The following is an 11,195-nucleotide window of genomic DNA, read 5'->3' as shown; positions in this document are numbered from 1 at the left end:
CGGGGAGGTGCTCGTTTGACTCGAGTCTTTGCTGTTGTCGTGCAGTCGTGTCACACGGGCGTCGGGGGCTGTAGACGCCTTTGTCCGGGATCGTGAGAGTAAAGAGTGAATGTAGTAGGAAATAACTGTTGGAAGTACAAGTTGTGGGATGAGAAGTGGAAAGAGAAAGGCGATGTCTGTTGCCTTCCCTAAGCCTCTGCGACTACGCGTGAGAGAAACCCTGAGATTAGGAATGTCATTAATAAAAGTGATTAGAAAAGAGAGGAGTGATTAGAAAAACGTTAAATTTTCTAAGTTTCTTCTAATCAAACCGAGTAACAACGGACGGGTCGGACAATTGCACCCTCAAATCACGAGACAGTTACTGTTTTACGTTTTGATTCAAGGAATTTCAGGGTACAGCCGTGTTTTGGGAAGTCAATGTCGCGCCTGCGTGCGAAAATCTCGGAAAATCACTTATTTGCTAGCCCAGCTATGCAAAATTGGGCCGAGCACCCTGAAAAAGTGAAACAGCGTCATACGTCATAGGTCACCGCTTTTGATTCCCGGGGTTTCGGCGGTTGGAGAGTGGCATTTTTGTCATGGGGTGATCGACTGAGCGTTATAGGCCGGCAGGTAGACGCGCACGGGCTCTGAGTGTCACTCTTATAATAAAAGGTGGCGGTTGTGCGTATAACTACTTAAAATACCTGTCATACGTGTAACCACTTCAAAATGATGCGTTTTATATAGTTATTAGTGGCAGCAGATTGTCAATGATTAATTATCCATCACAATTCCAACAACAAACATCTTTACAATTTTTGGATCAATATCTCAACAGAACACTGGTTTACATCACCTTCTTGGCAGCCGCGACTTTCCCTATCCACTAGACTTAAAAACAAGTGTCCCTGACAGAAGCTGACCATTCAGAACCTCTGCTACCTGCCTGAACTGTTGTCGTCAGCATTCCAATACAAGCAAATACAAGCATAGATACAAGAGACGATGAAGAGTTATTACCATCATCCTCCGTCGTCAACTCAACCAACAAGAACGAACGATCGAATGGTAAGCATCGCGTCAAGGTATCCACTCGCTTTACATACATCGAAGCTAAGGGCAAAACATACAACAAACTCGATCTGGCGAGCGGATATTCCCTAAAAATTTGAACGAGCAGCTTGCTTGATAAACATCTAACGCCATAGTGCAAATCCACCCGTGAAGTATCGGAACACCAGGGTGGAGTTTGACTAAAGAGAAAGTATTTGGCTGCTTGGTAAGGCAACAAGTCTAATTATTAAGCAAAGATCGATATACCGTGAAATGCCGGCCTGCCCCTCGGCCTCCTCGTTGGTCGTCTTAGCCAGCGTGCTGCTCAAAATAGGCTTGATTTGGTCCGCTAAATGTATATTATATTCACTTATATTGCCTTTCATTGTCACCTCTGCAGGCAAACGACACGAAGACCCTGTAAAACCACTCTAGCTCTCTCATCATGTCTACTGCCATTACGCTCTTTTGTGTTGCCAGCAAACCAAACGACACCCTACCAACTTTTTCTCCCTTTGTGCTGATGACCAAAGCCGACTCTGCGTATCAGCCTTCTGGGGGACGTCATGACTTGTAAAAACTAACCACAGAGCTCAGTATCCTTCGCGTAACCTACGAAAGTGTTAACAAAAGCCTCTGCGGAATTCGCTACAAACTTTCGGAGGAGGCTAAGAAACCTAATGTAACAGTGCCGGCTATCAAAATGGGAGATGTGTACATCACAAACACTTGGGAGATTGCCGAGTGGGTGAGTCAATCTAATCTTTCAAAAAAAGGTTGCTGTCTGGCGATATCGACTAACTCTAAACAGCTCGACGAAAAGTACGGTTTCAACAAGACGCTCTTTCCATCAGAAGGAGAAAAGACTCACAAAGAGACTCACAAAGTTTTTTTTAACTCTGGAGCAACAAAGCCGTAGCAGCTGAGATTGTGCCTTTCGTCGCCTCTACCGTACTATTACATGATGGTCATGGTGAAGAATTGAAAAAGAAAAAGAAAACGGTTGTTAGTAGGATATCTCAATTTTGTTCCCAATACGTTCCCGTCTGGAACAGTAATAGATTAATGTGGTGTGCGTGTAGCTAGCCAGTGTGAGACCATCCAGGGGGCCTCAATCTTAAAACAAGAAGGGTTTAGTAATAAACTAATAAGCCGATCCAGATGATGTACATTTGGCGCTGAAGCAACTACGAACTTTGTCCATTCCTGATTGACCTTACAATTAGATTAATTCAGACTCCCAACGATCTTCACCATGTTCTCCGTCCATCGTTTCACGTAAGGTAACTAACTCTTCATGCCCGCTCCCATCCTTCCCTCCAGCCCTCATTGATTCTTGAAAAAGCATACCATCCAAACAAAGTTGAATCTGCATGGGTAGACGATACGTCGTTGATGAAGAGTTTCTTACCAGCTTCATCATGGGATTTAAGAAGAGATTCGACAGGAAGGAGACAGTTACGAAAAACGGCCCACTGCACTGATATATACAAGCAAATCATGGGTTCTGCAAGTTGGCAGTCGTCTGATCGAGAATATATTCGTTACCGCGGAATTTGGTGCGTACATATATAGTACTCGGCGGAGTCAGAATCAACCACTTTGTACTCATATACCTCTGTCAGAGATGAATGACTGAATGGAGCAAAGTAATGAAGCCTACGGCCTACCTAATATCATGACATGCATACGCATCATCTTTTTTTAAAATGGCAATTAATGACCACCGTACCCACCACCACCACTACTTTGTCTTCGGACATCACCGCTTTCGTTCTCCGACCAACCACCACCATAAATAATCCAAAGAATAATTGTCGCAAAGCATTTCGTAGTGATTTTATTTCTCAACGATACCATCAACTGATCCTTCAAACAAAAAATTCCAGCTTACCCGCTGACCATGCAAGGTGAGCTCCATGATCAAAAGGCAATACTCGACGAATATTAATTCACTTCCAAGGTCTTGTGCATTACTCTGACGACTCCTCACCAGAGGCACGAGCTGGGCCATCCGTAAGTCGCCTGCTGCAAAAGAAGCTGGACACTTGATCACGCTCCGCCCCTTTCCCTTTCTGTTCTTCTCCTCTTGGGGTTTCTTCTTTTATTGGCTTTGGACTGTACAACTTAGCGGCTGAGACAAGAAGGATTGACAGGTACGTTCCATTCGCCCTTTTTTCCGGACTTTGTCTAAATCTACATGACAGCTTCACCGGTAGTAAAACACGGCCCATCATCAAGAACCAGAATCTCTTCGGGAGACGTATTTAACAAGGTCTTCTCAGCGCCGTCCGCGGACTCCAGACCGACCAAACGTCAACGTCAATCACCACTGGCACTACCACTACCATCCACTCGCGCACAGCCATCCAGCCATTCTTTACCCCAAAACCTCACGCATACCGCCCAATCCGAGTTGCCAAAGCCCGAAAGGGGCGCATCAAATGGTGTTAAAAATTCCATTCTGGACAAGGCGCGTGAACAGGGTTTGAGTGATGATGAAATCTTGAGAATGGTGATCACCCCGGCGGAAATCGAAGGTGATGAAGACTGGGGTGTCCCCCCCGAAGTCGATCCGGCGGAGTGTGACCCCAAGCTAAAGGTAGTTCATCTTTTTCTGATCAGTTTTATTCAATACGCACTGCTGATAAATGACAGGCTAAAGTGGAACATTTCCTCAAGCTCAAATATACCCAAGGAGAACATATCAATACTCGGCTCTTATCTTCTTCTGCATTCGCTAACCCTCATATATATACTAAACTTGTAAGGCCCTCTTTCCCTCTTCCCATCAATATCCACCCGATGTCAAATATCATGCTGACAAACAACAAACACTACTTAAAACAGGTCGAATTTGTCTCCATCGACGAACGAGCCACCGCATTTCCTTCCACCGGCTGGCTCACTCGTCGCGGCCTCGAATCTACCATTACCACATACGGCCCCGCCGCACTCTCGGCAGAGCAGAAACGTAAAGAAGAAGCTGTAAAAGCTACACAAGTACCAGGCGCGAGGAAGGAGATTGGGTTTGCGAAAGGGAGATACTCGGATGATGGACGTAGGAGGGACCACCATCATGATAGAGAAGGGAAGGAGGCAGACAGACACAGGGATAGGGAAAGGGAGAGGTACAGAGAAAGGGGAGAGAGACACAAGGAGCGAAGAAGGGATAGACGATGAATTCCTTTAAGAATGTATTATGCAACACCCCAGCAGCACCGGGAAAATACATCCCTACTGTTATACAGCAATTTACCAAAATTGAGTAAAATCGGGATGTATACCATCCCTCGATCGTAAGAGTACAATGTTAGACGAAGTCATTGAAAACTACAATGTCATTAGCATTACGACCCAAAATATGCCTGTAACTTTTTACTCACTCCGTTACCCACGAACACCCCCGCTCTTCTCGCTATCTCCATATCAACCGCCACTCCCACTTCCCTCTCGTTCCATCCCCCCCATACATCCTCCCTCCCTATCCACACATGATTCCATCCCTCACTCTCTAACCACATCCTCAACTTTGCTGTCCACTCATCATTCGCGTCAGTGAGGATGTACACTGATTTCAAGAGGGGATGGTTTTTACGCATCCGGCGAGCACGTGCGATGATGTCCAATGTGTCGGGAAGACATTTGGCACGGTAGAGACCCATTCGGCTAGCAGGGACCATGTCGGGTGGAGGGGGGATGTTTTCGTTGCCTGGTAAGAGAGGGAGTTTGTTAAATGATACAAAAGGGCTAAGCAAGGGAGGTCAGTATTTAGGGTTTTAGAGGGATGAATAGGATATACGCAATAGTCTCCCCTTTCCCTTCACAAACTCTCTCCCAATCTTCTCCCCTCCTTACATGCAATGCCAAAACATGTTTCCACATCGTACTTTTAATCTCGCTCTCGCTCTTCACATTTACCGCGGTCGCGAGGCTGTATGGGTTATGTTGTGGGGCAAGTGTTGACATGTGGTCGTTGAGGATGGAGAGAACCCTGGAGGAGAATGAGAAATGTTTCATGGCGGGAGACTGGACGAAGGAATCGTATAGATCAAGAGGTGCTTTAGAATTAAAGAAACTAACCAGGGAGGGGGGTTAGCTTTTGTTGAGGTCGGACGACCAGGACCGAATCAAGAGGAACGGGGGTAGAACTCACTCATTGTTAAAAGGCTCGCCAATGATTCTTATACATTTCTCGTCGTTTCCAGCGAGGATCAATTGCAGCTGATGTATTCTCGCTTGTCCATCATCTTGTAAATCCATATCGCCATCAGGATTGGATTCTGAGCGGATAGTGTATATTTTTTCTTTGGATGATGAACATTGACGACGGTAGTACCATGATCTGCAGCAGGTTGAGTCAGCTGATAGAGTCTATCGTCTTTTGCCAGCCACAAAGGGTGTGCGAATAAACTGACGGAACAGCATGCGGGGAACCGTAGAGCGTCTCAAAACCCGAAACAACGGTGGAGATAAATGCTGACAGAGGTATCTTTGCTGACCTCCAAGGCCATCGTCTAGGGTTGAAAGGGAGAAACGTCTGATCCTCGTAGTACGGCTCAAATGCCAGTGACCTATTGCCAAGCACAGCTATATGGTGTTGTAATCTACCGTCGTTGTCAGCTGTGGTTGTGCTTGTCCCGATGTCATTTAGACTTACAACACACGCTGTAACTGATGATTGAATCCGGTCCCCTTTGGGATATCGAACAGCACCATCCTCCCGGTGGCCCCTATCTCATCCACCGCACTCTTTTCCCACGCCCATTCTTCATCATAGCTCGGAGGGAAAGGAGGACTTGGATGCCATGTAAACAGGAACACGAAACCTATGATCAGCAGGATAATCTTGAAGTGCGGCCGGCGCGAGATGCCGATGAGTGACGAAGGTCGAGTAAAAAGAGCGATGGAAGGGATGGCAGCCATGCTCGGCAAGTCTGCAGAGTCGAGGGCGATGGGCTCTCCCAGAGGATTCGGGAGGGTGACTCTCATGTCGTATGAGTAATGAACTGACGAGAGAATAAGCAATTGAGACAGCAGCTATTAGCTCAACTGAAATTGTTCCCGTTGCTGAGAATAAAGTTTACGGCGGGAGATCATAATGTTCGTCCGGAGCCTATTCCCAGCATGCCATCCGAGTCCATTGTGATGATACTGGCAACAACACCATCCTCATACGTCAATCATCCACAACTCTTCTTTCGCGTGGAAGTACAGCATAATTCCGTCAGTTTTCAATTGTTGTTTGCATCACATGTCGTTATCCGAAACTTTACCAACCTTCATGAGTAGTAGACGCCATGTTGTTCGATTCGGGGGGTTCAACTAAGAGGGCGGTACCCTCTCGACACAGGCTCACAACGATAGATATGCAGTAATCCTGTTAAGAACGTGAAGACTTTAATTGAAAAAAGGCTGAAAAAAGAGATCAAGGAGGACACAGCCTTGAGGTGTTTTACACGGTAAACAAGCTTTATTATAACCTTTACTTTATATCTAACACCCAGTACAGCGGATACAAATCCCCTGTAAATCCCTTATGCTAGCTTGATTACTCCCAAATAGCCACAAGTCTCACCTCAATACTCTCCCTCGGCCTTACCATTTCCTCCGGCACCCCTTCTGCATCGTGATCCACCTGCGCTGCCGAATGCCCACAGTACAACACCTCCCCGCTCTTACCTTGATCTGAATCATAACACTTCAGCAAGATGGCTTCATCTGGCATCTGATGTCGTATATATGCCCATTGCTGGGATGGCGAGTAGTGCAAGTCATGACCAAAGCCAAACATGGAGGCGTGGGTGGAGACGTCGGCGGGGGAGAGGGTTGTGGGATCTAGCATTGCGAGCGGAGCGTTTGTCACGGGACCTGTGGGGGAGGGAAAGGGAGGGGGAAGAGAGTTAGTTTGAGGGGAATGCTGAGAGGAAGGGTGGTGAAAGCTTACCAGAGAGGGGACGCCAAAGATTTATGATTTGCACACGCTTAAAAGTCGATGCATCTTGACCTGCCGCTCTCCCACAAAGCTCAAATCCCCAATCCTAGCGCAATGATTTTAGCCGCAAGCCGCAAGCTAGAAAGCTAAATCCTGAGTGTCACTCACCGCGTTCTGATCGACATGTGCTGTACCAGCGATAGGCTGGATTCGAGTGGTTGGGATAAAACCCTTTTCGGGAGCTTGCTGTTTTGCGACTGTTTTGAGGTCGGTATCCATCGTGTTTTTGCGACAGACACTGTTCCATGCGACTACTCGATCGGCTCCTACGATTTTTTGCAGCAGCCTTCCAATCGTCCGTCAGCACCATAGTCAACACGACAGTAAGAGAATGTGAATGGAATGAAGACTCACTGGGCACTCTCCTCAAGATACTCTGCAGTGCCTTCTTCACTCGGTATCCCATCCAAGAACTGACTCTCATGCTTGAAAACCGCGTATCCCCTCTTTTTCAATTGTTCATGCGGGTCGGCATGTTTCTTAACGGGTTTATCAACTTCTTCACGGAGGTTGATCATCGGAACCCGGATAAATTCGTTGGGCCTTGAACGGGAGGGATCGTATGTGAGGTAGACTGACTCGTCGTGGTCGAGTCGAGAGCCGGAGAGGGAGAAGCCGATGATGGCTGTGAGCTGGGAGGCAGAAGTGGGGGCGGGCATGGTTTAATGTCCTATCGCTTTGTTTCCTAACTTGTAAAAGAGAAGATGAGGTGAGAGGGGAGTCGAATGCGATGGATTTGACATTTAACCTAATGAGAAATGCTTTACATACTGACAATACAGCGCCTATTCCAAGGAATCTCTCAGTTCCTGGTACGAGAAAGCCGTCAGAAATCTCAACGGGTACAGCAGATACAAGGGGATTCGGAGGTAGAGATAGACAGTAAAGGAGATCCGGTCAGATAGGAATCCACGGTTAATGATACCAACCACAGTATCAGTTAAGTTTGCCTGACTCAGGACAAAGACAAGGAGTTCTCCCAGTATTTCGCCAACTCGGGTGTGACCGAAGACGAGTCTTGACTTGACTTGTCTTTGGGCTTGGATGCGATGGAGGAGAGCCGATAAGATAGGACAAGACGGATTGGATGGTAATAGGAGATAGGGGAGGATACTTTGGCCTGCTGTCGTCGGTCTTGAGCCCAGAATGCAATGACAGACTTGGCCGAAAATAATACCGTTCTTGATAAAATGGCTAAGCTTCACAAATGATCATCCAACATGCAAGCTAAGAAAATCGAGCCAATGACAGCTACTCACTGCAATAGTACAGCTAGGTGCCAGAGTGCGCAAATTCACTCGGTAATCTCCCCGCCCACTCACAGACCTCTGCGCTATCACCTTTCTTGCTCCGACGACACCGTATCAGCCTATCAAGAGTGCGCGATGTTTATCCTGACCCCAAGATTTGGGTACATGTGGTCTCGGGTATAGTAGAGTTCCGGTTTATCTAAAAATGGCCGAGGCGTGATTGAAGGACGAGTGAGGCAATAATGGACAATAATGATGGCTTCTTATCTCTCGGTATCGGCATGGTCCGTCAAATTCAGGGCCAATTTGTGCCTGAGTGACTATTCAATAAATGGTTTGGTTCTATGCAAATCGCCCAAGACTCTGTTTCCATGTCGGGCTAAAATAGGACCTCTCCATTTCCATTTCCATGCTTATCATAAGCCATTCCCAGCCACCCGTAGAACAGGGAATATATCCCCAATGCCGTTATGTCGACAAGAGACGACAAATCAGCGCCCAGAGTCTGCAATCAGAGCCAGGAGTAATGAGGGGCGCCAGCGTGAGATAAGGACTTGCGATAATGGATGCTTTGTATTCGGTTATCAGTTATGCAGGTGAGTCCCGGATAAGTCATCAGAAGCTACCACTTTAAAACTGACAATTTGTACTTTTAGGTAGTTCCCCCCTGTTGGAACTTTTTGGTAACTTCAAACCGGTCCTGAGCTAGCGCAATGACTATACGACTAAGGATGCCCAAGTTGGTGGTGGAAGGGTCAAAAGGCAGAGAGGCTGCGCTTGAAAATGATGATCTTTTGCCCATTCCTTTGGAGAGAAGGTGAGTTGGAACTACCTCTTCTAAGGTTGGTCGCTAATAAGCCCTGAAGAACTTGGAATTTCACCACTTTCTGTTAGTCCATTACTTCGTTTTCGTTTCAGTCTATTCACACTCGTTCAGCAATCTTTTGGTTCTCGGCTGTTGGGACGGTTGCAAACTGGCTGAGCGGAGGCACATTCTTGACCGTAAGTCACCCATTGGGGGACTATGTGGATCGGAGTTTGACGAAGTCAATCAGTACGGCATCACTGTCTGGGATGGTATCCTTTGCAACTTCTTCGGATATCTCCTCATCTCCTTCTTCATGGTCATCAATGGTCGTGCTGGTTCAGTCTATCACGTTAGTGCATCCTCTTATTATTTCATTATCAACCTGTTGACAGTCCCACAGATCGGTTTCCCCGTTTATTGTCGATCTTCATTCGGTGTCTTTGGTTCCTTTTGGCCTGTGTTCAATCGTGCTCTCTCAGCATGTGTTTGGAACGGCGTCAACACCGTCACTGGTGGTCAATGTGTCTACATCTTCCTCCACTCCATCTTTCCCTCCATCGCTCATCTCCCTAATCACATGCCCTCTACTTCGGGTATGACCTCTGCCCAGATGTGCGGCTTCTTTCTTTTCTGGTTCTTCACCGGCTGCGCGCTCTTTCTCTCCGTCCCCAAATGGAAGTTTCTTATCCATGCCAAGCTCGTCGCCTACTTCCTCAGCTGCGTGGGTATGCTCGCTCTCGCGCTCACCACCAGCAAAGGTGTAGGAAACACCTTGACAGCTGGACCTACAGTTCATGGGAGTGAGAGGGCATGGTTGATTGTGAGGTTCACTTTGCTCTCTGCGGCAGGGTGCTCAACGTTTGCGAGTAATGCGAGTGACTGGCAGCGAAATGCTACCCACAGGAGGGATCCCATCTTCGGTCAGATCTTTGGCTTCCCAATGTCCAATGTATGTCGCTTTCTTCTCACTCCTTCCCCTGCCCCTTTTCTTTTTCGACTCCCGCTAAACCTTGATTCCAGTTTATCACCACCCTCTGCGGTCTCATCGTCGCCGCTTCCTCCGAAAAAGCATACGGCACCCTCATCTGGAATCCACTCACCTACCTCGACCGTATTCTGACAGAAAATTACGATGCCAAAACCCGAGCGGGCACTGCCATCATCTCTATCGGTTTTGCTTATTCTGCACTCTTTTCTTGTGTGTTTGAGAATGTGTTGCCGGCGGGTAACGATATCAGCTCTTTGGCACCCAAATATTTGTCGATGAAGAGGGCGTTTGCGATTTGTATGATTATAACTGTGGTGTAAGTTTTTTTCTGTTTATAATATGATCCGGTCAGATCGGCGTAAAGCTTACTCTTTCTCAAGTATCTGCCCATGGTATCTCCTTGGGTCGGCGGGTATCTTCGTCACATTCATCTCATCATACCAGATCTTCCTCTTCAGTATCGTTGGTGTTCTTCTCGTTGATTACTACATCATCTCGAAGGGTCGACTTGACCTTACTTGGATGTACACTGCAGACAAGCATGGTCCTTACTGTATGTTACTCTCATTTGAATAAAGGCCGCCCGAGGCTTAATAAAAGGTGTAGACTACACTTTCGGTATCAACTGGAGGGCAATACTTGCTTACTGTATCGGCGCTGGCGTCAATTTTGCTGGCTGTAAATCTTTCATTTCGTCCAAAAACAACACACCTGAATCTAACTGACTTGAATTCCAGTCCTCAACAACATGGGTGTAAAAGGTTTCTCCACCGGTGTCATCCGTTCATTTTACTTTGCATTCATAACCACCGGCTGCGCCTCTGGGCTCTCTTACTACCTTCTCGCTAGATTCTTCCCTCAAGAGAACTACAAGCGTTTCAAAGGGCTAAAGTTCCGTGAATGGACAGAAGAAGAGGTCGAGCTTTATGTACAGGGTGCACCGTGGAGGATTTTGGGGACAGCCTCACCAGAAGTGGGGGTGGATGGAGTGCCTATCATGCCTGGAAATAGGGGAAGTTTGGAAGATGTAGAAGATATGGATGAGAAGAAGGTCGATACCACTCAAACCACTATTCTCGAGGTGTAAGCATCCTGCGCTGGTGGTCTCCAAAAAGC

At 47.1% G+C, this 11,195-nt stretch overlaps 4 protein-coding genes across 4 annotated transcripts; 2 read left to right on the top strand and 2 right to left on the bottom strand.

The window, feature by feature from the left end:
- Positions 1–3,550: 3,550 nt before the first annotated feature.
- Positions 3,551–4,221, top strand: CNBN2350 (hypothetical protein; the record flags this gene model as incomplete). The annotated part of the gene is made up of 3 exons (XM_766697.1): positions 3,551–3,640; positions 3,697–3,804; positions 3,889–4,221. 3 exons carry the CDS (start codon positions 3,551–3,553, stop codon positions 4,219–4,221), a joined length of 531 nt encoding a protein of 176 aa, XP_771790.1.
- Positions 4,222–4,293: 72 nt separating this feature from the next.
- CNBN2340 (hypothetical protein) lies at positions 4,294–6,030 on the bottom strand (the record flags this gene model as incomplete). Its single annotated transcript, XM_766696.1, has 6 exons — positions 4,294–4,371; positions 4,425–4,788; positions 4,841–5,116; positions 5,195–5,383; positions 5,457–5,645; positions 5,699–6,030. 6 exons carry the CDS (start codon positions 6,028–6,030, stop codon positions 4,294–4,296), a joined length of 1,428 nt encoding a protein of 475 aa, XP_771789.1.
- A 559-nt stretch (positions 6,031–6,589) lies between these two features.
- Positions 6,590–7,692, bottom strand: CNBN2330 (hypothetical protein; the record flags this gene model as incomplete). The annotated part of the gene is made up of 4 exons (XM_766695.1): positions 6,590–6,909; positions 6,986–7,079; positions 7,142–7,319; positions 7,388–7,692. The coding sequence occupies 4 exons, from the start codon at positions 7,690–7,692 to the stop codon at positions 6,590–6,592; spliced, it is 897 nt and encodes a 298-aa protein (XP_771788.1).
- A 1,304-nt stretch (positions 7,693–8,996) lies between these two features.
- CNBN2320 (hypothetical protein) lies at positions 8,997–11,166 on the top strand (the record flags this gene model as incomplete). The annotated part of the gene is made up of 9 exons (XM_766694.1): positions 8,997–9,100; positions 9,150–9,172; positions 9,221–9,285; positions 9,339–9,440; positions 9,492–10,040; positions 10,112–10,395; positions 10,460–10,632; positions 10,686–10,757; positions 10,817–11,166. 9 exons carry the CDS (start codon positions 8,997–8,999, stop codon positions 11,164–11,166), a joined length of 1,722 nt encoding a protein of 573 aa, XP_771787.1.
- Positions 11,167–11,195: the final 29 nt, after the last annotated feature.

Source organism: Cryptococcus neoformans, chromosome 14 (genome assembly GCF_000149385.1).
Source record: "Cryptococcus neoformans var. neoformans B-3501A chromosome 14, whole genome shotgun sequence".
NCBI lineage: Eukaryota > Fungi > Basidiomycota > Tremellomycetes > Tremellales > Cryptococcaceae > Cryptococcus > Cryptococcus deneoformans.
This window is presented reverse-complemented; position numbering and strand designations above follow the sequence as displayed.